Here is a 27,512-nt window from a genome sequence, read left to right as displayed (position 1 = left end):
CTATGTTTCATTTTTATATTCTGAAAAAAAGGGAAATGAAAATTTAAGCAGTACTATCCAGTTCTGTTCAAGGGAATACACATACACACACACATACACACACACAAACACATTGGAGGTTCCTCAAAAAAAAAAAAAAAAAAAGATATATGAAGAAAATAACTTTCCAAATGTTTGTGGAGATATCTGTGGTTGGAAATGATTTCTATATTTTTATTTATGCTGTTCTGTATTTATCAAATTGTCTGTAATTAGCATGTACTACTTTTATAATTGGAATAAAGCACAATAAATTATTTCTAAAATAAAATAGAACCATCTGCTGTATTCTGAATTATGTAAAGCTTCTAGTTGTTCTTTGCTAGCCTTCAGAAGTCAAGCAGGGAAGAGCCCTAACCAAATATGATCTTGAGTCAAAGTACAAAGCCTTGTAGGAGCTTACATATCCTGAAGGCATTCAGAAGTCTAGATGCCTCCCCATTTTTGGGGTGTGTTTAGGTGTGTTAATACCACTATCTGACTCCTACCACTTCTACATAATTGTTGCCTGGAAACCGCTCCCCACCCCCCACCCCCGCAAAAAAAATGCTGGTTGGAGACAATTTGATCATCTCCTAGGAAGAGCAGTGGAGTCAACTACGTAGCCTACTAGGACTCAAGGTGGAAGATTGCTCATAAATATTAATGATTCAGCTTATATTGTGCAAAGTCTGGCGGCATGCAATCGCCAGAGGGGTTCATGCCTAACTTAGAAAATGTTGTGCCCTAATGTGGAGATAGGGCCAAGCACAGCCTTTCAGAATTAGAAGGAAGACAGCTAAATTGCTAGGGGGCATTAATGATCATTCATGGAACCCTAAAGGTGGATTTTTTTTTTCTTTCTGTGAACCCAGGTACTAACTTTTGCAGGTTAGAACACAAGGCCAGAATTATGGCTTAATGCTTAAGGGGCTCATGGGTTCCATTTTCTACTAAGGCCAGAGACCCTAGGCAGGATCATGCTTTTGAGCTTTTGCATCATAAAGTACAACGCTATAATTTAGGCCCTATAAGAGGCCCATGGCATGCAGTAATACAATTCTTCTGTCCTCAAGGTGTATATTCAAGCTGCTTTTCAAACAGGCATTGAGAGCACATTTGTGATAAAGGTAAACTGCTGCGACACCCCCTAGCAAGAGTCTTAGAGATTATAAGGAAGGCTTCCAGGAGGAGATGTTTAGGTGGAGCCCTGAAAGACAAGTAGCAGTTAATCATAGGGAAAAAAGGGAACATGACAGATTACCCATATATAAGAGAGCACAGCAGACCAGGGGTGATCCCTACTGCCCTACAGTATGGCTGGGGCAGAGGATACAAATGGGGAAGATGGAGGAGGAGCTGGGGCTGGGGCTTGCAAAGCTTAGTAGGGTTACGGAGTGTGGACTTACTGAGAGCAACGAGTAGCCATTAAAGGCTTTAAGGAGTTATGTTGAGATGAGGTAGTTTCAGAAGGAAGTGGCAACTGAAAGGATTAGCGATAGCAGAAGGAGATAGGGAGGAGCAGACCAAGAGCTAATTTGACTAGAGGGCAGCTGAGGGATAACAGGGGAAGAAAGGGAGAGAGAGAGAGGTGTGGCAATACCTGCCACAAAGTGGTAGGAGAAGAAAGGGAAAAATGAAAGGGGGGGGTTGAACGGGGGGGGGGGGGTGAACCACAGAGGCTGTGGACTCCAGGAAAACTGAGGGTTTTAGAGGGGAGGGGGTGGGGGAATGGGCTAGACTGGTGATGGGTATTAAGGAGGGCACGTATTGCATGGAGCACTGGGTGTTATACGCGAACAATGAATCATGGAACACTACATCAAAAACTAACGATGAACAGATACTAACATATCAAAAAAAGAGAGGTGGGGGAGGGGGAAAATCTTGGGGAGAGAGACAAGAAAAGGGGTCTATGTAGGAAGTACTGCTGTGTAATTGCAGTGTAAAGCCCCTTCCTGGGACTTCATAGATTCCTTTATTTAAAACTACATTATCCATTAGTGATTTTGCAGTTGGATTCTTACTGTTCTGGGAGGATAGGACAGTGTAGTCAGCCTGGCCTAAAGGTGAGTATAGGTAAGAACAGGGATACCTCCAAATGGCCCATTGACTAGCAGGTTGCATGGGGAAATAACATGGGAGCCAGTGCAGAGAGACCCTAGCTGGGAGACCACTGTAGTCCTCCAAGCAAGAGATGCCAGTGGCCTGACGTAAGCTGATAGAGATACATGCTAAGGAGGTCAGTTAGCCCAAGGAGACGATATCATAGGACATGGCGATAGACTGGGTGTGGGGACTGAGTGAGGAGGAGTCCTGGTTGATTTCCAAGTTCTTGGCTTGAAGAACTGGTTATGCCTTGGTAGCATTCTGAGATGGGGAATGGAGCAGAAGAAAGTGACCTACAGGGGATGAACAATGATGATGAGTTCAGGTATGTGTGGAGAACATAAGGAAGAATAAGAAATGTGACAGCTCTAGGCTCTATGTGCCTTCTCCACTAATTCTGGGTGCATGACTTGATGATGGTGGATGGGCATCAGAGTTCTCAGATACCTGGGGTAGGACTGTCCTTTCTACAGGGATAAGCTTTCACCTAAAATACACAGGAGCTCAATAACGTTATCATTCCTAATATGAAGAGAACAATGGCACTGTTGTGCTTATCTTCAGATTGATAAGAAGGCTTTGATCTTGGCAGAGTGTTAAGAGTTAATGTTCATTTCCCACAGCAAGCCATTCACTAGGGAGTAGGGCAGTGCCCAATAAAAAGTAATAATAAAACAATTATCAGTGGGGATAAAACATTCTGTGAACTGGCCCATCTAGTTTTCTCCCTTTCCCTATGACATCAGTTCCCTCTGGCATCCCAGCAAAATGTTTTCTTCTGGGTCAGGCTCAGTCATGAGTTTCTCCCAGACTCTGGTCCTTGGGAGCAGTGGACAGAAGAGGAAGTGATGTGGGGAGTAAACCATCAGTGGGAAAATGAGTCACCTTGGAGAAACTGGTCCAGGCTGCCAGGGAGAGCTGCGGGTTGGGTCACTGTGGAATGTGTGCCTGGTCACATCACCGTGGGAGCTTTCTCTTTGTTATTCTTTGCCACTGTATTTGTGTGATGGAATAAAATAAAACATACTCTGTGGAGCTACATAATAGAGAACTTTGCTGTGCAGGGGAGGTAGGGGAGAAGCCGCAGCAGACTAGGTTTGGAGGGGGTTTGGATGCAGAGAGCTTTCAGGAAGCAAGTGGCATGTGTGGGAGGATGAGAGGAGGAAAAAGATAGGAAAGATAATTCAAGAAGATTTGCAGTGTGTTGTGAATATTATTCCCCTTGGGTGTCTCCTTAAGAGACTGCAGAAAATCCTTAACATTGTTTTTCAGTTATTTTTGGGTAATAAGCTGATGTTGATTTTTTTTTTTTAAGATTTTATTTGTTTATTTGAGAGAGAGAGCTAGAGAGTGGCAGAGGGAGGGGGAGAAGCAGGCTCCCCGCTGAGCAGGGAGACCATGTGGGGATTGACCCTGGAACCCTAGGATCATTACTTGAGCTGAAGACAGACACTTAATGGCTGAGCCACCCAGGTGCCCCTAAGCTTTTTTTTTGAATGGGGCCAGACTGGTAGGAACCTCCCTTTTTCATGAGGAGGCACAATTAAAGCAGTGAGCATACTGAATTTGTAGCAGCTTTGTTGCTTTATTTTTTGTCAACTTGCTATATTGATGGAGTCCTCAAATTGCTTGTCATATCAGGGCTTCTTTTTCTTGGATTCTGGGGCCTCAGTGACCAGTGAATGACTGAGACTCCCTCCCCACCTAACCCCCGCCCCAACCCTGCAAAACTCTAAAAGTTGTAAAGTTGGATGCAGAATATTGCATGTGAACAGAACAGTCTTTATTCTGGGGAGAATATGCCTGCAGTGCTGTCCAGTAGAACTCTGTATGATGATGGAAACATTCTATATCTGAGTTCTATGCAGTAGCCATTAGCGTCATGTGGCTGTTGAGCTCTCGAAATGTGACTACGGCAACTGAGATACTGAACTTTTAATTGTATTTAATTGTAATTAGCTAATATTACTTTATTACTTTATAAAGATTTATTTACCTGAGAGAGAGAGAGAGAGGGAGAGGGAGGCACGAAGAGTTGGAGGAGGGGCAAAGGGACAGGAGGGAGAGAGAGAATCTCAAGCAGACTCCCTGATGAGCACAGAGCCCCAAGACACAGGGCTGGATCTCACAACCCATGAGATCATGACCCGAGCCCAAATCAAGAGTCAGATGCTTAACCAACTGAGCCACCCGGGCGCCCCAGTTAATATGAATTTAAATAGCCAGATGTGGCTAGTGGCTACCATGTAGGCTGGTGTAGGTCATCACTCTCAAAGATCTGTAAATCCACATCCCCCCAGAAAAGGTTAAGAACCACTGAGACCAATCACTTCCCTTAAAAGCCACATTATGTTGGCACATAGTAGGTGCGGTTAAATAACAATAAAAAATTTAAATTTTAAAGATCTAATTGACTTTATGTTTTTTTTTTTTTAAGATTTTATTTATTTATTCGACGGAGACAGAGACAGCCAGCGAGAGAGGGAACGCAAGCAGGGGGAGTGGGAGAGGAAGAAGCAGGCTCACAGCTGAGGAGCCTGATGTGGGGCTCGATCCCGTAACCCCGGGATCACGCCCTGAGCCGAAGGCAGACGCTTAACCGCTGTGCCACCCAGGCGCCCCCGGCTTCATGTTTTTTTAAGTTTATTTTTAATTTTTTAGTAATCTCTACACCATTGTGGGTTGAACTCACAGCCCTGAGGTCAAGAGTCGCATGCTCCTCTGACTGAGCTAGCCAGGCACCCTCCTAATTAGCTTTATTAATTGATTCATGAATCAGGCAGCATCCAGTCTAGTAAGTAAACAAGAGCTCTAGAGTACTACAGAAAAGGAAAGCTTTTTAAAGATAGAGAGGGAATGGAAAAAAGCAAATGATTAGCAAAGAATCCATTGTTTTAGGCAAAGTCACCCTCCCAAGGGGAACTGAAGGGGCCTATCAGTAAACTTTCTAGTGTTAACCAGAAACTTCCCATGTTGACTGGTTAAAGATTACATTTCTGGGGGGTTGAAACTGCAGCTAGGTTAGATATTAAGTCCTGTTTTACGGACTTGGGGTCTTCACCTCAGTGACACGATTTCGGGCCTGTGGTTTTCTTTTCAACAGTGCTTAATGAACACCTGTTGACTTTATTAACTAGTACTTAAAAAAGAGTTCCTCTAGCTCCAGAAAAGGGGAACTGAGGTACAAAGTGATGGATGGGCTCCTCCAGTTCACCAGGTTTTATTTTCTCAGCCCCAAATTCCTTACCCTCAACCCAGTACCATTCCCTAAACATGCTCTACCCTGTCACGTACCTTTGAAACTCATTTTACGGCAGAGTAAACCAGAAACACAAGCAAAGGATTGAAGGGGTGTGAAATGATTAATGACGGCGCTAATGATACAGATATATATATATATATATATATATATATATATATATATATATATATATATATATATATATTGGATGCAGCAAGAAGATGCTTTTATTTAATAGACTCCTAATGTTTTTGGACTCGAATCAATTTTGTACTAAGCAGATTTTTAATGAACTCTGTCAATATAATTTGGTAACAGCACCTCAAAAATAAAAACATTCCTTAAAGGTAAAAAAAAAAAAAAAGGCAGGGGGGAATATCTGGAGATTTTTTAAAAGTAAAAAAGAAAAAAAAAAAATGAACACAGAGCCAAGAAGCTTCTAAGCCACACGTCGCTCAGTGCTGACACGTGCAGCGTAGCTGAACTCCCTTCTGTCTGGCTGCGGCTGGCTCTCCCCCTCAGTCAGCACGTGTGCAGGGCTTCTGTGAATGTCACACTGACAAACATTCCCCGGAGCTAGGCAGCTGGAGACCAGTTTCTTTTGTTATTCTATCCTTTCCCTTGGGTTGCCAGTTGTCTTGTGACAGACTCCTTGAAGGTACCTGCTGGAAGCCAGGTTTTTGTCCCTTATGGAATGCTTCTTCCCCAGCTCTTAAGAGCCCATGGTGGTGTATGTGGCATCTGGGACTTTGGTGGCTTCCCCACTCCTTGCACACTTGACATTTGTTCATTCATTCGACTGATATGTATTGAGCCACAGAACAGCCTGGCTCTGTGGTGGCGCCAGGGACAAAACAGTGAACAAGACCCAAAGGCTGCCCTCCCACTGTTCACGGGCAACTGAAAGGAAATTATAACAAAGTGGGATATGTGCTACAAGAAATAATGGGGTGCTTCTGGGGCTCTTAAGTCAGGCTGGAGTGGGGTATTCAGGGAAGGCTTCCTGGAGGGAGTGGCTTGTGAGACCTGAAGAACCAGCTGGTGTCAGCCAGGTACTGAGGAGAGGAGAAGGAAGAGCTTGTGCAAAGAAAGCGGGGAGGGCGGAAAAGAACTTGGTGCTCTGGGGGAAGCTCAGTAGCTTAGCACAATATTGGCATGAGTTGGGGGTGAGGGGTGCTCCTTCTCCCTCTAGAACCACAGGTGACTTATGGTGAGAAGCCCCAATGTAAATCAGAGCCTGGCTGAGTTAGGATATATATCTAAGTCCTGAGTATTTCAGCTGCTCAGTAGAAATCAGTGTGAGTTGCCTTTACCATACAAATGTTTATTGTATATCTCTGAATAGGGTGATTGTAAAAGGGAGTAGGCTGGGAGGGAGGGGAAAGCCTGAGGGGACTGTAGCCTCACAGTCTCCGAGGGGACGTGAATAGCAAAAGGGTGCTTGTTTGGGAACCAGAAGAGCAAAACTGGACCAAGCAAAAATCCAGTGATCCCTCCTGGCCCTTGGGAAGAAGGGCCACAGGGGGAGCTAGAATGTTTATTAATAATAACTATGATTCCCTAATAATAACTGGAAGCAACCTCCAGGTCCATCTGGTGGGGACCTGTCACAGGGGAAATGTGGAGGCCTGAACACTATGCAGACATTACAAAAACCAAGTCCATATATGCAGGTATGAAAAGATCTCCAAGATATTTATAGAACATCTACCGTATGCACCCGGCTAGATGCTAGGGACTCAGCAGTGGAGGAGTGAAGTGTCTGCCCCCTGGAGAGAGCCCCTATCTTGGCTCTTTATCGTGTGCCTCCCCCAGCTTCTCCTCCTCTCCCACTACTCCTCAGCCAGCTTCTCTAGGATCTGCTGTGTCTGAAAGTCTGCACTTGATCTTTGCAGGGGCTAATTCTTGGAACATTGATTTCTCCACCTCTGCCTCCCCAGTCTTTTGCTTGGCCAAACCCTCCGTGACCTCCGGATTCCCGACTTGGTGAGTTTTGCCATTCAGTGGTAGCAAGAACTGTATGAAATCCAGTCTAGAACTTTCCTCCTAATTTGTACCTCTGAAAGGCTTAATTGTGTTGCTGATTTGCAAACTCTTCTGGGGGGAGAGGGGCAGAGGGAGAGGGAGAGAGAGAATCTCAAGCAGACTGCCCGCTGAGCACAGAGCCCCACGCAGGGGTCTGATCATAACCTGAGCTAAAGTCATGAGTCAGATGCCTAACCGACTGAGCCACTCAGGCGCCCCAGGAGAGAGAGAATCTTAAGCAGGCTCCATGCCCAGCATAAAGCCCTACCCAGGGCTCAATCTCACAACCCTGAGATTATGACCCTGAGCTGAAATCAAGAGTTGAACACTTAGCCAACCGAGCCACCCAGCACCCCATGATTTATCTAAGCATAATCTAGCATCTTTCTGTCAAGTTCTATACAATATCTTGTTGGTATTTTAATTGGAATGGTGTTAAATCTATAAATTTACATGTGGAAAATTTTTTCATTCTTGCTATATTTGGCCTTCTCATCCAGAACCTTGATGTCACTTTCCATTTATTCACATCTTTTCTTTTCTCCTATTTGTGGCTTATAATTTTTATATCTGTTGAAGTCTGTGTATCTAGCACTATGCTAATACCGAGTGACTTCCTCTGGTGTCTTTTTTTTTTTTTTACATGTAATGTGTCGTTTTTCCATATCAATTCTCCAGTTCTCTAACACCAGCTCTGTATACAACAAATCAATTCAATTATTTAAGATTTTATTTATTTATGAGGAGAGTGAGAGAGAGAGAGCACAGCAAGGGGAGCAGCAGAGGGAGAGGGAGAAGCGGGCTCCCTGCCAAGCAGGCACCACTCAATTCTTTTTTTTTTTTTTTTGAAAGATTTTATTTATTTGAGAGAGAGAGCACGCTTGAGAGCCAGGGGGAGGGGCAAAGGAAGAGGGAGAGGGACAAGCAGGCTCCCTGCTGAGTGCAGAGCCCAATCCCAGAACCCCATCATGACCTGAGCCAAAGTCAGACGCTTAACCAACTGAACCACCCAGTCACTCCAATTCAGTTCAATTCTGACACTACCCAGATTTAGTGCAGAACCCCACAGGTTAAGGGCTCAGTCCTGCAAGACTTATCCTTACTTCAGGCAAGGGCCACAAATAGGGTTCCCAGTGTACCCATAGTTTTCTTCTGGCTGACTAGAAATTTGGGGTTTCCAGCAGACTGAATGTTTACCCCCAAAATTCATATGTTGAAACCTGCCTCCCAGTGTGGTAGGATTAGGAGGTAGGACTTTGGGGAAGTATTAGTCCTTAAGGGTAGAACTCTTAAGAAAAGGACTAGGGCCCTTACAGAAGAGACCTCAGAAAGCTCCCGTTTCTTCCACCATGTGGGGACACAGGGAGAAGACAGCCGGCTATAAACCAGGATGTGGGCTCTCACCAGAACCCAACCATGTCGGCACCCTGATCTTGGACTCCCAGCCTCCAGAACTGCGGAAATGAATTTTGGTTGTTTCCAAGGCCTCCAGTCTGTGGCGTTCTGTTCTAGCAGCCCAAGTGGACTAAAACAGGAGTCCTGAGCATGGAGGAGGTTTTTAGAGCCATGAAAATGGAGACTATGAGAAGTGGCCCAAAGAGTGAGGCCTGGGACACGCCTTCCTTCAGAAGGCAGGGAGAAGAGGTGGACAAGCAGCCGAAACGGAGGAGCACTCAGGGAGAGAGGAGAACTGTGAGAGTCCCAAGGATCCTGGAACCCAAGCGAAGAGTGAGCTTCAGGAGGGAAGAAAGCAAATGGTGACAAGTACATCAATGGAGTGCTGAGAACTGGTCACTGGATTTAGCACATGGCAGTCACTGGTCACCCTGATCAACTGTTTTGGTGCAGTGAATTGAGGAGACCATGGACAATGGGCCGTGTCTCAGTCCATTTGGGCAGCTGTAACAAAATACCCCCGACTGGGTGGCTTATAAACAGCCAAAATTCATTTCTCATCTTTCTGAAGCAGAGACATGGAGATAGTAGCCCCCTTGCCCTTATCCACGGTTTCACTTTCCCTGGTTCCAGCTTCAGTCTGGAAGCAGATGATCTTCCTGGCGATCCTCAGAAGGTTAGTAGTAGCCTAACGCTACATCGCAATGCCTGCTCTTCACCTCGCTTCATCTCATCACACAGGCATTTTATCATCTCACATCATCACAAGAAGGGGGAGTTGAGCACAAGAAGATACTTTGAGAGAGAGATCCTAGTCACACAACTTTTATGACAGTTCTATAGTTGTTCTACGGTTATAATTCTTCCATTTTCTTGTTAATTATTACTAATTGTTAGTTGATTGTTGGTATAGCTATTGTTGTGAATCTCTTCCTGTGCCTGATTCATAAATTAAACTTTATCGTAGGTATGTCTGTATAGGAAAAACACAGTATATTTCGAGGACTCTGTTCTCTCTGTGGTTTCAGGTAGCCACTGGGAGTCTCGAAACACATCCTCCACAGATGACAGGGCACTAACTGTATAAGCATTTCTTTGGCAGAGAGCTGAATGGGGTTGTAGCTAGAGGAGAATGTAGAGTTAAGGAAGGCATTTTTTTTAAAGATTTTTTTTTTTTAAAGATTTTATTTATTTATTTGACAGAGATAGGAACAGCCAGTGAGAGAGGGAACACAAGCAGGGGGAGTGGGAGAGGAAGAAGCAGGATCATAGCAGAGGAGCCTGATGTGGGGCTCCATCCCATAACGCCGGGATCACGCCCTGAGCTGAAGGCAGACGCTTAACTGCTGTGCCACCCAGGCGCCCCAAGGGAGGCATTTATTAACAACAGAGAGTGTTGAAGGATGTTTGTACGCTAATGGAAATAATCCAGTAGATGGGGGAAATTAATGATGCAGGATTTGACACACTGGCCATCGCAGGCATGAGAGGAGATGGACTCAGGGCCAGGAAGATGGCCTTAGACAGGAGCACTCATGGTTCATGCCCGGTACCTGGAGGGGAGGCAGTGTGTGCATACGGACATGCGTGGGCAGGTAGTGATGGTGGGGGGGAATGTAGGGAAGACTATTAAAAGAATGAAGCAGATTTATATGTCGTGACATGGAAAACTCAGAATCATCCCATTTTGGTAAAAAGAAAGAAAAAAAGACCTATTCTATGCATTTAAAAGATCTAATTTTAACAGTTGTTATCTTTGAGTTGTAAGATTATCAGGAACGTTCTTTTCCAGATTCTAAATTGCTGCAGTGTTTGACTTTTATACAATGAGTACCTATTACTTCTGAAAGTAGAATAAAACGAAGATTATTTTTAACTTTGAAGGATGTTCATCAGAACAAAGTGTTGTTACAATACTGAAAAATTGGAAACAACTCAAGTGTCCAATGATAAGGGATTGTTTCAAAAAGTGGTGGTTGGAAAATAGTTATGGATGGACTATTTTTTTTTTAAGATTTTATTTATTTATTTGACAGAGAGAGAGAGGGACAGCGACAGAGGGAACACAAGCAGGGGGAGTGGGAGAGGGAGAAGCAGGCCTCTTGCTGAGCAGAGAGCCCAATGTGGGGCTCGATTCCAGGACTCTGGGATCATGACCTGAGCCAAAGGCAGATGCTTAACGACTGAACCACTCAGGTGCCTCTGGATGGACTATTAAGAAGCAATTGAAAAATTATGTTGGGGGCGCCTGGGTGGTTCAGTCAGTTAAGCGTCTGCCTTCAGCTCAGGTCATGATCCCAGGGTCCTGGAATTGAGCCCCGATTCTGGCTCCTTGTTCAGCAGGGAGTCTGCTTCTCCCTCTCCCTCTGCCACCCCCCCCCCACTTGTGCTGTCTCTCTCTCTTAAATAAATAAATAAAATCTTAAAAAAATGATATTTACAGTGTGATAGGTATCATATGAATATGGGTATATATATATATATATATATATGCATTGAAAAATGATGATTTTTTTAGGGCACAATATTAACAATGGTTCTCTCTGTACAGTTAATAGTTATAATTTAATTCTTTGTGTTCTCCTGTATCTTTTACTTTGCACATTTATTATTTTTACAATTTTATAATCTTTAATAAAAATTGGATGACAGGAATGAAAACTGGTTAAAAACTCTAAATGTTTCACACCTGTGATGGCTGTGAATTGAGATTGATAACAGTCACAGTTTGCTGTACTAATTAATTATTTTACTTTATAGCCTGATGGTAAAGGGCCCATAAATCCAGGAATCTAATTTATATGAACTCAGATAGGAAATAATCACAGAGAAGAGAGTCACAGAGGCTCTGGCCAGAACAACCTGGCACCTCTGCTTAATGAAAGACTGATCTTCTTTGACTTTCGATGGGGTTTATTCCAATAAGCCCATCATAAGTTGAAAATATCCTAAGTCGGAAATGCATTTAACACACATAACCTACTGAACATCATAGCTTAGCCTTGCCTACCTTAAAAGTACTCAGAACACTTACATTAGCTGGTAGCTGGTCAAAATCATCTAACACAAACCCTATTTTTTAATAAAATGTTGATTAGCCCATGAAATTTATCGAACACTGTACTGGAAGCGAGACGCAGAATGGCTCTATCAGTCTTTTACCCTTGTGATTTCATGGCTGAGGGGAAGCTGTGAGTGAGAGCATATAGTACCGCATATCGCCGGCCTAGGAAAAGATCCAAATTCAAAATTCAAAGTATAGTTTATTTTTATTTATTTTTTAAAAGATTTTATTTATTTATTTGACAGAGAGAGAGAGAAGAGAGCACAAGCATGGGGAGCAGCAAGCAGAGGGAGAGGGAGAAGCAGGCTCCGTGTGGAGCAGGGAGCCCAATGCAGGGCTCGATCTCAGGACCTGGGATCATGACCTGAGCCGAAGGCAGCCGCTTAACTGACTGAGCCACCCAGGTGCTCCCAAAGTATAGTTTAAATTGAATGTGTATCACTTTTGCACCATCGTAAAGTAAAAAATCTTAAGTCTAGGGATACCTGGGTGGCTCAGTTGGTTAAGCATCTGCCTTCGGCTCAGGTCATGATCTCAGAGTCCTGGGATCAAGTCTCACATCAAGCTCCCTGCTCCGCACGGAGCCTGCTTCTCCCTCTCCCTCTGCCTGCCGCTCCCCCTGTGCTCTCTCCAACAAATAAATAAATACAATCTAAATACAATCTTTAAAAAAAAAAAATCTTAAATCTAATCATCCTAAGCCAGGGACTGTCTGTAATATCTTTGGAGTGGCTCATAGAAGAAACAGACTTTTACGTCCAGCCTTAAACTCTGGCTTTGAGATCCCCAAATGCCAAGTTTGGGGGCACCAAGGATTCTACTCTTCGGAGAAAGGACATCCCTCCTGCCCTGGAGAGAACTGGGGCTCTGCAAACAGATGTCTAAAATGGAGCAACTAAGAGATGGAGGCAAAGGGGCAACAGTCAAATACTTCTTCAGTGGTGACTTGGCTGCCACATTGGCTCCCCTGTCCTGGCCTACCCTTTTTAGTGACCCTATGATCACGTGAAGCCCAACCTATAGCCTTTCAGGGCCAATGATGGCCTCAGGACAGAGTCTATGTGTCTTAGCTAGGCTCACAAGACTCTGAAGGTCTGCTGTTGCCCGCTCCCCACCCCCAGCTTCATCTGTCCCACTCTCCCAGATCACTTCTCTGTAGCCAAGTTGGCTTTCCTCAGCTGTCAACCTCCTTCGAGTCTTCAGGTCTTTGTGCTATTCCTTTCACCTGAGAAGCTTCTGCATGTCTCCTTCTGCAAGTTCATTCTCCTTTAGATTGGTCCTCAAATGTGACTTCCCAGGAAGCCTTCCTGCCTCCCAGGCTAGGGTACAGCCCTCGTTAACAGCTCTCATACTAGACTATATTCTCTGTCATTCCATTTGTCACAACTGTAATCACATCATCATATGCATCTTGTTCAATGCCCACCTCTTCCACATACAAAATATAAATACCATTAGTATGGAGCCATATCTGACTTACTTCCTTTCATGACCCTAGTGCCTAAATGGGGGCCTTGTACAAGTAGGTGCTGAATAAGTATCTGTTGAAAAAAAATAAGTGACTAAGAGGCAGGGCAGGAACTCCCAATGTTTATCCTCTAAGTGGCCAAAGCACTTAGACAGGAAAAATTAAGTAATGGAGCGTCTCTTGGGCAGGTACCTAGGGATATACATCTCTGTACCTAGCACCTACCTTAAGGGCCTGGCCCATGTTAAAAGCTCAGAGAATGTTGTTAGCTGAATAAGCATTACCTCTTCCATCTTCACGTACTCCTCCCTCCGTGATGACCTCATCCGGTCTCATGGCTTTAAATGTCACTTATAAACTGATGACTCCGCAAATTATAGCACTAGCCTGGACCTCTTCCCAGAACTCATATATCCAACTACTTATTTGACACCTCCACTTGGAATGTCTAATAGGCATCTTAAACTACACATGGCCAAAAACAACTTTTCGTTTCTGTTTTGGCCAGCCTTCCCCAACCCAGTCTATTCTTCTCATTGTTCAGGCTACAAGTTTTGGAGTCATGCTTGACTCCTCTCTTCCCTCACACCTTGCATTCAATTAATCAGCAAATCTGTCTGCTCCACCCTGAGAATATATCTAAAATCCAACCACCTCTATTCCTACCTCTGCCTGATTCAAGCCGTCTGGTGCCATAGCCTCTACCTGGCCTCTCTCCCTCTATTAGCTTCTCCACACTCTATCCTCCAGCTGGTCATCAAATCTTGGCTCAAATGGCACCTTCTTGGGGAGTCCTTCCCAGAAACCTCTATTTAAAACAAGAATCCTAGAAATAAAAATAAAACAAGACTCCTCATCCTGTCACCCTTGGTTCTCTTCTTCTCCTTTATTTTTATCTATTCCACTTATCAGGTTATGACATATTTTTGCTTGTTTATTATCTTTATTCTCCTGTTAGAACATAGGTTCCATGAAGTGGGACATTGTCCATTTTGGTCTCTTGTACGTTCCTTTAAAAAAAATTTTTTTATTAGAGAGAGCACGCGTGTGTGTGAGCAGGGTAGGGGGAGCAACAGAGGGAGAGAAAGATCTTAATCAGGCCCCACGCCCAGTGCGGAGCCCAATGCAGGCTCATCACCTGAACCGAAATCAAGGGACGATTAACCAACTGAGCCACCCAGGCAACCCTCTTGTCCATTCCTAATACGGTTCTGGTCATCAATTACTATGTATGGGGTGTGGGGTTTCCCTCACACCAACAAGCAATTCTCTGGACACCAGCTGGGTGTCCTACAGTTCACCTCAATTCTGACAGTCTCTACCTGGAGATAGCATTCGAATCCACAGGTTAAGGGCCCAGTCCTGCCAGACTGCCCCACCCATCCCACGGCAGAAGCCAGTCACAAGCCCAGGTTGTTACCTGTGGTACTATTACTTCTTCTCTCTCTCTCTCTCTCTCTCTCTCTCTCTCTGTGTGTGTGTGTGTTATCTATACTTCTGACTAACTGGCTATAAATCAGAAGTTTCCATGACCCTCTCCTTGGGTTTGATTAATTTGATAGAGCAACTCACAGAACTCAGAGAAACATTTTATTTACTGGATCACCAGTTTATTATGAAAGGATAGAACTCAGGAGCAGCCAGGTGGAAGAGACACGTAAGGCGAAGTAGGGGGGAGGGCTTAGAGCTTCCACACCCTTTCCCGGCATGCCACCCTCCTTACATCTCCACATGTTCACCAACCCAGAAGCTTTCTAAACCCTGTCCTTTCCAGCATTTATGGAGGCCTCAAAGCACAGGCATGATTGACTAACCATTGGCATTAGTTATTATTCAACCTGCAGCCCCTCACCCCTCTCTTGGAGGGGTCAGAGGTGGGGCTGAAAGTTTCAACCCTCTAAGGGTTGGCTCCAGGGCAATCAGCTCCTATCCTTAGGTAGTTTCCAAAAGTCACTTTATTAACATAAATCTTATTAACATAAACATAGTAGGGAAAGACTTGTGATGATAATAAGACACCCAATTCACCCATTTCACTCATTTCAGGAACTGAAACTAGAGACCAGATGTTATGACAAAAGATGCTGCTGCAGAGACACAAACTGTTTATAAATAAAATGATACAATAGCTGAGGTGTGTTTAAAAAGGAAAAAAAAAGGGGCGCCTAGGTGGCTCAGTTGGTTAAGCATCTGCCTTCAGCTCAGGTCATGATCCCAGGGTCCTGGGACCGAGCCTCACATTGGGCTCCTTGCTCAATGGAGAGCCCGCTTCTCCCTCTCCCTCTGCCTGCTGCTCCCCCTGTTTGTGCTGTCTCTGTCAAATAAATAAAATATTAAAATAAAATAACATAGGGGCACCTGGGTGGCTCAGTCGTTAAGCGTCTGCCTTTGGCTCGGCGTGATCCCGGAGTCCTGGGATTGAACCCTGCATCAGGCTCCCTGCTCTGCTGGGAGCCTGCTGCTTCCTCTCCCACTCCCCCTGTTTGTGTTCCCTCTCTCACTGGCTGTCTCTCTCTCTGTCAAATAAATAAATAAAGTCTTAAAAAAATAAAATAATAAAAAAATAACATAACATAACATAACAAAATAAAATAAAATAAATAAAAAGGAAAAAAAAAGATGCTGCCATTTCTCTAACTGCTCAGGAAATTCCAAGGTTTTGGGAGCTCTGAGCCAGGAACCTGGATGAAGATCCAATATATATTTCTCCTTGAAAGTCATAATATCACAATCCTCTGTGCCCAGAACAATGACTGACACCTAGTTCTCTCTCAAAAATCTCTCAGCAATCCCTACAATCTTTTTTTTTTTTTTAGGATTTTATTTATCTGGGAGAGAGAGAGAGCACAGGCTGGGTGAGGGCAGAGAGACAAGCAGACTCCCCGCTGAGCAGAGAGCCCGATGTGGGACTTGATCCCAGGACTGTGAGATCATGACTTGAGCCGAAGGCAGACGCCTAACTGACTGAGCCACCCAGGAGCCCCAGTCCCTAAAATTAAATAAATAAATAAATAAATAAATAAATAAATAAATAAATAAAAATCTCTCCACCGTCGTGAATGAAAGAAAGTCTGAATGAACTCTTGAGTTCTGGAGAGTCAAGTTTTCTCCCTGTCAGTGAAAAAGAATGCACATGCCAGAAATCAGATACCCAGGACTTGTCCTTGTGTCTGGGCCCTAGAATAACTGAGATTTAACGGGGGGCCATTTTGCATATAATTAAAAGAGTGACACTGAGGTCACTAGTGAGTCAGAGGGGGCTGTTAGCTCCCAGAGCAAGTACAGGTCCTGTTTCTTAGCACATGTTGGCGGGAACCTGTTCTGTAATTGCTGGATGTCCCATCCCTTCATCTATGGTAGGCCTGTCTGCCTTGTAGCTTTTACATGGGGCTGTGAGTCTGGCATTTGTGACATTTGGACTCAGTCTAGATTGTTTACAGCAGTCATTCTCAACCGGGGCCGTTTCACCCTCCAGGGGACACTGAGTGCTGTCTGCGGACGTTTTTGGGTGACAATTGGGCATGAAATGCAATTGGCATCTAGTAAGTAGAGGCTGTGGATGCTGAGAACATCCTCCAAAGCACAGGATGGCCCCCCAACAAAAAAACTTCCTGGTCCAAAATGTTAGTGCCAAGGTGGAAAAATCCTGGTTTAGGGTAACATTAATAATAATTGGTAGCTGGCATCGTTGACTTTTGCCATATGCCAAGTCTTGCACTATATACTTACACACACCATCTGAATCTCCAAATTGTCCCTGAGAAATGAGGACTGTTGCAATCCCCGTTTGACAAATAAGAAAACTGAGGCTCAGAGAGGTGGACTCACTTACCTAAGGTTACACACCTTCGTTGGGGTAGAGTCAGGATGCATACCCAAGCCCACGTGGCCTCAAAGTCTGTACTTTTAGCCTCTGCTCTGGGTTGCTCTGCCCACTAACTGGAAGCTGAGGGGGGCCAACTAGGCCTCTCTGGATGTGCCTGAATTCATCTGCTGCCCCCCATGGACAGGAGGCTGAGCAGTGAGCCTTCAGAGGGGTCTGTCCACTCGGGCAAGTCTTGGCTATTGGCCAGAGAAGAGATTTTTCTTTCCTGAGTTGTCCTAGCCTGTCTGGCCTCCCTCTCCCTGCACTGCAGTACTGTACTTGGCTCTAAAGCTCAGTTCCCCTGCCAGCCCCAGGTGAGTGCCAGCCCTTCCCCACAGGGAAGAAGCTTCTGGATTCAGACCTAGGCGTTACGCACTCTCCCATGGAGCCCATCCTTTCTGGGCAGGAGTCCTTGAATCAAGTCTGGGAGCTGCGAGGTCCCATCTCACATGTCCTTTCAGGTAAGGGAGGGCTAGGGCTGCTAGCTTGGTGACAGAATTGGTCCAAGCAAGGACTTGAGGTCCCACAAAACCTTGCAAAGTGATTGCTGGACGGAGCTGGGACCAGTGTAATCCTGTACCAGTGGCAAATGGAGGTGGAGCAGGCTGTGGTCTTTTCTAGCCTGTTTGTGGGAGGTAGAGCTCTGAGCCCTGCAAGGGATCCCTCAGCCTACTTGTGAACAATATCAAAGGGCTTTCTGAAGGCCCTGGGAAAGTGTGGTGACTAAAATACAAAGGTAGTTTGTCCAGGGAAGATCAAGACAGTCAAGGGCCAGTCTAGGGTCAAGTGTAAGAGGAAGCAATGTTGAGTTAGTTTGAAATAGCCATCCTTTCTTCCATCCATCCATCCATCCATCCATCCATCCATCCATCCATCCAACAAATATGTAGGGGTCTTCTGCCAGGAGCCAGGGGTACCTACAGTCTCCAGCAACATGCATCAATCTCTCTTTGTCTGGGGAGGTGGGGCAGCTCAGAGGTTCCACCTACCATCTGTGACTGCAGAATCAGACCCAGCTCTGTCATTTCTGAGCAGTGTGACTTTGGGCAAGGGACTTCACCTCTCTGAACCTCATTTTCCTCATCTGCGTAACAGAGAGACCAGCAGTTCTTGATACCCACCCCATAGCGTTGTGAGAAGTCCATGAGACAATGTGTCCCAAATGTCTGGCATATAGTAAGTTCTCAATACATAACAGCAATAGCTACCATTTTTTTGGACCATGGTTAGGTCTTTAGATGCATTACTTAATATAATCCTTCCCACCACCTTATGAGGAGGGTATTATTTCCATTTAAAAATCAGGAACCTGGGGCAATCTGGGTGGATCAGTCAGTTGAGCATCCAACTCTTCATTTTGGCTCAGGTCATGATCTCAGGGTTGTGGGGTCAAGCCCCTCAGCCACCCAGGCTCCGTGCTCAGTGGGGAGTCTGCTTCTCTCCTTCTCCTTTTTCCTCTGCCCCTCTGCATGTGCTCTCTCTCCCTCTCTCTCTCTAAAATAAATGGATAAATCTTAAAAAAGAAAATGCACATGAAAAATCTTCTAGATTTTTCAGCAAGTTTAGTAGCTAGAGTGGAATAGAGTGAGTTGCCCAGATAGGTGATGCTATGGAACCCCAGGTGGGCCCATTCGGTGGGCTCTGGGGAGGGAATCTTAACATTCACTCCAGGATTTTGGGTTATTCTAGGGCAATTGTTCTTTATCTCCTTGGGTTCTAAAGTTCTTCATGCATCTGATGGAAGTTATAGATCTTCTCCCTGGAAAAATGACTGTGAGCACAACACACGTTTTGTGCATAATTCTAGGGGGCTTGTAAATCCCAACCATGGATTTCTTTTAAGAACCCTCCTCTTATGGGGCGCCTGGGTGGCTCAGTTGTTAAGCGTCTGCCTGCAGCTCTGGTCATGATCCCAGGGTCCTGGGATCGAGCCCCGCATCGAGCCCCGCATTGAGCCCCGCTTCGAGCCCCGCTTCGGGCTCCTTGCTTGGGGGGAAGCCTGCTTCTGCCTCCCCCCGCCCCGCTTGAGTTACCTCTCTAGCTGTCTCGCTCTGTGTCAAATAAATAAAATCTTAAAAAAAAAAAAAAAGAACCCTCCTCTTAGGGCAGCATTTCCCAAGTGTGGGACCATATCACTAGTGGTCTCCAAGATCAGTTTAGCAATATGAGGACAAAATGTTTTATATTATAATATTTATTCATGTTTTATAGTTACCTTCCATTTATGACAAATGAGACTGGTTTTCCGATTATGGTAAGAATATACATTTGCCTTTTAAAAATATACTTATTTTAGGGGCACTTGGGTGGCTCAGTTGGTTAAGCATCTGCCTTCAGCTCAGGTCATGATCCCAGGGTCCCGGGATCGAGCCCCGCATTGGGCTCCCTGCTCAGCAGGGAGACTGCTGCTCCCTCTCCCTCTGCCTGCTGCTCCCCCTGCTTGTGCTCTCTCTCTTTCTGTCAAATAAATAAAATCTTTCAAAATTTTTTAAAAAATAAGATAAAAAATAAAGGAAGCTGAATTAAAGAAAAATATTGAATAAATAGTAGTAGAGACAGGGTGCAGGTATGGCAAAAATCATGAGGATGATTTAGGAAACTTCTCTGGGGCTTCTACTTGGTGGAGTCATAGTGGGTTTACTCTAGTGTCATCTGAACTTCCAGAGGACCCTGGAAATGACCTATTCTCAGGCTTTCTAAATCTGATCAGATGGTTCTGATCAACCGAGAATGAGATCGAGTCTCCACTTTCTTCCCTTCCCAGGGAATCCCCTAGTGCCTGCGATGAGTTGTCCCCTCCCTGCTGCCAATCAGAACAACACCAGTTATTGTCTTTCTGCAGCTCTAAGTGTAGGCATTTTGGTGCTATACCCATTCATTTAATCAGCGTTCATTCTGCAAACATTATGTGCCAGTTAGCAATAAGGACCACACTCCATTCACTCCTAGTACCCAAGGATAAGTCAGCCTGTCTGATGTGACAGAGCACCAGATTTGGAGTCAGACCAGGCTCCGTAACTTAATTCACTGTGTAATCATGAGCAGGTCCTTTTCTTTCCCTAGTGTCTTTTTTCTGACACCACATCCATCACTGTTTTTCCCCCCAACACCAAGCACTTATTTTTCCATACAGATTCTTCAATTCTCCAACATCAGCTGGGTGTCCAACAATTCAATTCTGACACTGATTCCTAGAGTTAGCACAGACCCCCCTGGCTAAGGCTCAGTCCCGTAAGACTGCCCCCACTTCAGGGGCACCTGGGTGCCACAGTCATTGAATAGCTGACTTTTGGCTTTGGCTCAGGTCAGGATCTCAGGGTTCTGAGATCGAGCCCCACGTTGGGCTCCTCGCTCAGCGGGGAGTCTGCTTGGGATGTTCTCGCCATCTGCCCCCCCCCCAAATCAATCAATCAATCAATCAATCAATCCTTTACAAAAAAAGACTGCCCCCACTTCAGATGTCCCTGCAAATGGGGTTCCCAGGCTGCCTTCACTTTACCCATCTGACTAAAAATTTGGGGGTTCCCATGATGGCCTCCTCAGGTTTGATAATTCTGTAGGACAACTCACAGAACTCAAGAAAGTACTCTACTTACTATTACAGATTTATTATAAAGGACAACTGAGGAACAGCCAAATGGAAGAGATGCATATTGTGGGGGGGCGGGGGTGCAGAGTTTCCATGCTCTCTTCAGGGGCGCCACCCTCACAGCCCTTCATGGTTTGGGAGTTTTTATGGAGATCTCATTAAATAGTAATGGCCACTGGAGATTGGATTTAATCTCCAGCCCCTCTCTGCTCCCAAAAGGTGAGGAGGTGGGGAGGGTCAGGGAAGGGGACACAGTTGGGAAAGGGGTTTGGAAAGTTTTAAACCTCTAATCACAAGGTTGGTTCCTCTGGTGACTAGCTATCTAGATATCTGAAGCTGTCCAGCCCCCCTCCTGCAAAAAGTCACCTCATTGGCATAAACTAAGGTATCAGTAGTTAATAGGGGCTCATTATGAATAACACAAACAGACTCTAGAAAATTCCAAGGGTATTTTGAGCTCTGTGTCAGGAACTCTAGACAAACACCAATATATATATATATATATATATATATATATATATATATATATATATATATATATATATATATATTATATTATACCTTCTTTGAGTCTGTCTTCTGGTTGCAGAAAGAGAGTATTTAGCTGCATGAGAGGACCAGAGGCCGTATCTACACTGTACTGTATTTTAAAAAATCAATTTGTGACCAACATTTAAAAATGTTATTTCTCTCAAACATAATCCAGATCTCTCATCCCTCTTGAAAAATCAGAAGATTTAGCAATCCTGGGTCAGCATTCCCAAATGGCAATATCTGCATGGCACCTTTAAAGGGGCTTTTCTAGGGGCACCTGGATGGTACAGTCAGTTAAGCATCCAACTCGGTTTCAGCTCAGGTGGTGATCTCAGGGTCCCAGGATCGAGCCCTTTGTTGGGCTCAGTGTGGATGGAGTCAGCTTGAGATTCTCTTCTCTCCCTCTGCTCCTCCCCACCACACTCTCTCTCTAAAATAAATAAAATCTTAATTTTTTTTTAAATAAAGGGCTTTTCTATTTGCCATAATCCCTACCACTTCCACCTACCTCACCTCACTCACCAGCTGAGCCCCTTGTATTTCAAATCCTCAACCTATGATTCTACAAGGATTAGGTTCCCATTGACTAGAAGCTCCTTGAGTTTGGGGGGCGCCTGGGTAGCGCAGTCGTTAAAGCGTCTGCCTTCGGCTCAGGGCGTGATCCCGGCGTTAAGGTATCTAGTCCCACATCGGGCTCCTCTGCTGGGAGCCTGCTTCTTCCTCTCCCACTCCCCTGCTGTGTTCCCTCTCTCGCTGGCTGTCTGTCACATAAATAAATAAAATCTTAAAAAAAAGAAAAAGAAAAGAAAAAGACAGAAAGGTATTTAGTTCCTAGAAACAATACCCCAAAGGGTCTTTGGGGGTTAGGCATAGATAGAACAGGAAGGCATGGATTTCTGGTAGTGCCCTTCTTTTACATTTACAGAAAATAATTATAGAGTCAAGAGCCGATGGAGATGAACAGTACAAACACAGAGATGCTAGGGAAGGTAGGTGCTACAAATGGAGAACAAGTTATAGGCATTTATTAAACAAATATCTGTTAGAAAACTTTAATATCATTCCATTTCTTTTTTTTTAAAGATTTATTTATTTATTTGAGAGGGAGAGTGCGTACAAGCACAGGGGGTTGGGGAGAGGAGGCAGTGGGAAAGGGAGACACAGTTCCAAGCAGACTCTTCACTAAGCATGGAGATCTCACGATCGCAGTGGAAACCAACAGTCCACACTTAACTGACTGCACGACCCAAGCATCCCAACATCATCCGATTTCAAACTCCTTTTCTTCAAAGTTGTAAATAAGACAAAGGCAGACTGTCTACTCAGCTAAATATATTAAGATATTACTGAAGTTAAGAGAATGGATTTTAGGGGCGTCTGGGTGGTTCAGTTGGTTAAGTGCCTGCCTTTGGCTCAGGTCGTGATCCCAGGGTCCTGGGATCCAGCCCTGTGTCGGGTTCCCCCACTCCATAGGGAGTCTGCTTCTCCCTCTTCCTCTGGCCCTATCCCCTGCTTGTGCTCTCCTGTTCTCTCTCTCTCTCAAATCAATTAAAAAAAAGAGAGAGAGAATGGATTTTAGGATCATCCAGACCTAGAATTTACTCATTTATTAACAATGTGAACTTGAGGGGCACCTGGCTGGCTCAGTCGGTTAAGTGTCTGCCTTTGGCTCAGGTCCTGACCCAGGGTCCTGGGATCCAGTCCCATAGCAGGCTCCTGGCTCAGTGGGGAGTCTCCTTCTCCCGCTCCCTCTGCTAGGGCACGCACACACTCTCTCTCTCAAATAAATAATAAAATCTTTAAACAAAACACAATGTGCACTTGAGAAAGTCAACGTCCTAATCTGTAAAATGGTGATATAAGACCTGGTAATATTTATTTATTTATTTAAAGATTTTATTTATTTATTCGACAGAGATAGACAGCCAGCGAGAGAGGGAACACAAGCAGGGGGAGTGGGAGAGGAAGAAGCAGGTTCACAGTGGAGGAGCCTGATGTGGGGCTCAATCCCAGAACGCTGGGATCACGCCCTGAGCCGAAGGCAGATGCTTAACCGCTGTGCCACCCAGGTGCCCCAAGACCTGGTAATTTTAATTCAATGCGTATTTAATTCAGTGCATACTAGAGATTCAATGCAGACACTGAATTAGATGCTGAAGACACAGCAGTGAACAAGACAGGGACAGAGAGACAATAACCAAGCAAATAAATAGGAGATGATTCTTCTGAAGGAATAAATGAAGCAGGTACAATGGAGGAAATATAAGTGTAGAAAGTCACTAAAGGGTGGTGGTAGTGGCAAGTAGAGATGGGAGGTCAAGGAGTTGAGCTGAAATCTAAGTAAGCAGACAGCTATGCCAAAAGGGAGACAGGAGGAAAGGGGTCCCAGGCCCAGCTGTTGTGAGGAATAACTGAGTGAATGAAAGTACTTGGTGGTAAACAACACTCAATAAACAGCTGCTATTCTTATTATGGCATATACTGTACTCTCAGCTCCTTCTATTCAAACAAGGAGAAGCTGGCCAAGCCATAGATCAGAGGGATAAATATATATATTTGAAAAATATATATGAAAAATAAATATAGGGGCAGTTGAGTGTCGGACTCTTGGTTTTGGATCAGATCATGTCTCAGGGTTGTGAGATCGAGATTCCCTCTCCCTCTTCCTCTTCCTCCCCACCCCCGTCCCTCCTGCTCTCGGGCACATGCTCTCTCTTTCTCTCTCAAAGAAATCAATCTTTTTTAGTTATTTTAATTTTAATTTTAATTATTTTTTTAACTCAATGTTTTTTTTTTTTAAGTAAATAAATATAAACATATTCATGAAAAGTAAAGGCCCCGAAGAAAAATTCAGGCTCTGGCCTCATAAGGAGATTCCACAGCTCTGAATCATACGCCCAAGTCAGGTAGAAGCACTAACCCAGCCTCACCCCTGTTGCCAACCCAACTTCTTCCTCCATACACCATACAGAACTGTTTTAACTCCTGAAACCCTTAATCCCTCCACTGGAAACCTGGAACTGGGAAAAGCCTCTTAATTTTATGTAATTGATACGCATACGTTGTATCTGAAGCTCTTTTCATTATTCCCATCTGTTTCTCTTTGGAGTTGTGTGCCTGTCTGGTCCAATTGTTATAAGGGACTCTGGGTTAACGAGAGTAATGGTCAGGGAGGAAATTGTGAAAAAATGAACAGAAAGCTTCTGTTTGCATGATGACTTTGGTAACTTGTTTATGGAAGTGCAAAAACACATTACAGGCATTTAAGGATTGGTCAAAATCTTGCTGTGACTCTTGGGACAGTTCCATAAGCTGATAGTTTTTTTTTTTTTTTTTTTTTTTTTTAGATTTTATTTTTATTTATTTGACAGAGATAGAGACAGCCAGTGAGAGAGGGAACACAAGCAGGGGGAGTGGGAGAGGAAGAAGCAGGCTCACAGTGGAGGAGCCTGATGTGGGGCTCAATCCCATAAGGCCGGGATCACGCCCTGAGCCGAAGGCAGATGCTTAACCGCTGTGCCACCCAGGCGCCCCCATAAGCTGATAGTTTTTGATACGATGCATTGAGCACTTACTACAATGCCACACTTTGCGCTGAGGAACTTCAAGAGCATCAGTTCCTTTAATATTTCCAACATGCCTAGAAAGTAGTTTCCTTTTATATTTAGTCCCCCTTCACGGATAAGAAAACTGAAATTCAATCAGCTAGTAAATGACAGTGCTGGGATTTTAATCTTGATCTGATCCTGCTCCCCAAACTCCCAAGACCTAGCTTTTTTAACCACTTGGTTAGTCTCCCAAAGCCAGAGGAAAATACCTCTGAGGGATGCCTTTCTATCCATTAGGGTACTTCCGCCCTAGAGATAAATCTGCAACCTAGAAACTCCTACACAGGGAAGACTGCCTCATCAAGCAAGAAGCCCCACCCTGGACACACACACCTGGGATCAGCGCTCCCAAATCCACCCAGATGTAACCCTAACCCCTTAAAGGAAGTCTTCGTTGCCTAGCCAGGATAAGGAAACCTCTCCCATTCCTGGAGACGTTCCCTCTCACCCCCAAATTTCAGAAGAGGACTGGCTACATAATTTGCGGGACCCAATGCAAAATGAAAATGTGGGGTCCCTTGTTAAAAAAAAAAAAAAAAAAGAATTTCAAGAATGAGAGTGTAGAGCATTAAACCAAGCCCTGGGGCCCCTCTTCTGCGACTGCCCTGCTTACTCCCCCATAAAGCCGGCCCTGATTCAGAGATACCCTTTAAGTGAACTGACTGGCTACCTCAGTCAGAATCCTTAAATCCTGTGGACCTGGGGTAGAGGTGGAGGGGGGGTAGGTAGGACACCCAACTTCCCAAGATATTCGAGAACACGCCCTGGGACAACCTTCGAAAATCTGGTAGCACTTCTCTAGGCCTGGGCACAAGGTCCCCTCGCACCCCTCTAGTCTCTGGGTGGTCCTCGAGACCCCGCCCCAGCTCCACCTTGGGGGTGTGAGGGCCTCACCGCGTGCGGCCCATTGCCGGGGCAACAGACGCCGCGAGAGATGCATTGTGGTCTGCAACAAAATGCAGGAGAAAGATCCTGAGGGAACCATTGAGTCCATGGACCAATGGGAGAGTCCTGGGGGCTGCGTCAAGCCAATGGGGACGTTCCGCGGGGGGCGGGGCCGGCGGGAGCAGGGCGGGGCCTAGGCACTAGGCGGCGGCGGCTGGCGTGGGGCTCCTTAGATGCGCCACGGCTTCGGTAGCGACGGTAGCTCCCGCCGGGTCTGAGTGTCGCCAGCCCCTCCCCCAGGAGACCGTTGCAGTTGGTCGCTCCCTGCTCCTCGGTGAGAGACTCGGGGGCTGCGGGGGGCTTCGCTGCCTGGTTACATCTCCCGCCGGACTTCTCCCGCTGTTCGGTCCGCGCGGCCCGCGCTTTCTGAGAAGTGGGGTGGGGGGCGGGAGGAGTGGGCTGGGGGAGCTGGCACCTTGCAGGCGCAGCCTACATCCCAACTCCTCACCACTTGCCCGGGCCTCGCCCCCCAGGTAACCATGTGCGACCGAAAGGCCGTGATCAAAAACGCCGATATGTCGGAGGAGATGCAACAGGATTCGGTGGAGTGTGCGACTCAGGCGTTGGAGAAATATAACATAGAGAAGGACATTGCGGCCCATATTAAAAAGGTGAGGACGGGGCCGGCGGGCAGGGGGGCGCGGGCCGTTTGCGCGCAGCTGGGGCGAGTCACAACTTAGTCCTTCTCCCCGATCCTGCGCCCCCAGAGCGCTTGGCAGACATCCTTGGAGGCACGCAGGGCAGCTTGGGTGTAGAGGTTTCCAGAAAGGACGCAGATGAATTTTGCGCTCCTGATGAGAAGACCAGACCCTCCGCGCCCGAAGTTTTTTATTACCCAGCTCCGCAGGGGGAAAGCGCCACCTAGCAACGGTTTCTAGGATCAGGGAGCAGCGGTTCCCCCTCTTCTGCATGATTCCTGCGCGGAGGATCCATCTGGGTGTTCGGGGGGGGCGGGGGGCTGCGTGGGTGTTCCCAGCCGGGCTGGAGGGAGATCTTGCCAGCCTTCCCGTGGGGAGTTAGTCGGCAGTTGAGGGAAAGTGGGTGGTAGTGGTGGTTAGGGGGCTGGGGTGAGGGCTTGGTAAATGGCAGTCTGTAGAAAGCTGGCAGGACTGCCAATTTCTCCGAGCTGTGTTTTCTGGAAGGGAAGGAAGCTGGCAGCCTAAGCCGTGGGAGGGTTCCCAGTTGAGAACGGGGAGATGAAAGACTTCAGATGGAACAGAAATACCTTTTTTGACAAACGCAGCAGTGAGCTCCTCTAGCTTGTAAGAATGTTATTCCAGTAGCTGTACAATGTTCCTGCTGCCTACAGTATGAGAGCCGAATTTTGTGTAACTTCTCACAGACACTTTTAAGAATTATATGGAGAAAGATTAGCTTTGGCGCCTGCCCTACAGTCACCTAGTGAAGAAATTACCACAGGAGATCTAGGTCTCACAGCCTCTTTGGCTGAGGAAAATAGGGAAAGTTGTTCCTGCAGTTCGCTCTCTTTGTGCGCTAGGTGCTAGATTAGCACCGTGGGGATAGATGTGGAGGAGAGGGCTATTGACCAGGTGACGATCAGATTCTGCTTCTAGCATTCTTTTTGTAGAAACAGTGGATTGCAGAGTTATCTTGTGCCCTTTACATTTTGATCCACCGTGGTGTAGATGCT

The 27,512-nt window shown here is 45.6% G+C and overlaps 1 protein-coding gene across 2 annotated transcripts in view; it reads left to right on the top strand.

The window, feature by feature from the left end:
- DYNLL1 (dynein light chain LC8-type 1) overlaps positions 1-27,512 on the top strand; it is a 30,771-nt gene that overhangs the window by 2,338 nt on the left and 921 nt on the right. Inside the window, exons 2-3 of one of the 2 annotated variants that reach the window (XM_045791566.2) lie at positions 7,264-7,354; positions 26,335-26,472. In XM_045791566.2, coding sequence (XP_045647522.1) covers positions 26,341-26,472 — 132 coding nt within the window. In that variant the 5' untranslated portion in view covers positions 7,264-7,354; positions 26,335-26,340. Of the gene's footprint in view, positions 1-7,263; positions 7,355-25,992; positions 26,136-26,334; positions 26,473-27,512 lie in introns of those variants that run through there. The other variant, XM_045791565.2, reaches the window with a different exon arrangement.

The sequence above is a fragment of the Ursus americanus genome, chromosome 30 (assembly GCF_024610735.1).
Source record: "Ursus americanus isolate L20-20 chromosome 30, mUrsAme1.1.p, whole genome shotgun sequence".
NCBI classification, from domain to species: Eukaryota; Metazoa; Chordata; class Mammalia; order Carnivora; family Ursidae; genus Ursus; species Ursus americanus.
Note: the sequence above shows the minus strand (reverse complement) of the source record. Positions and strands in the feature narration are given on the sequence as shown.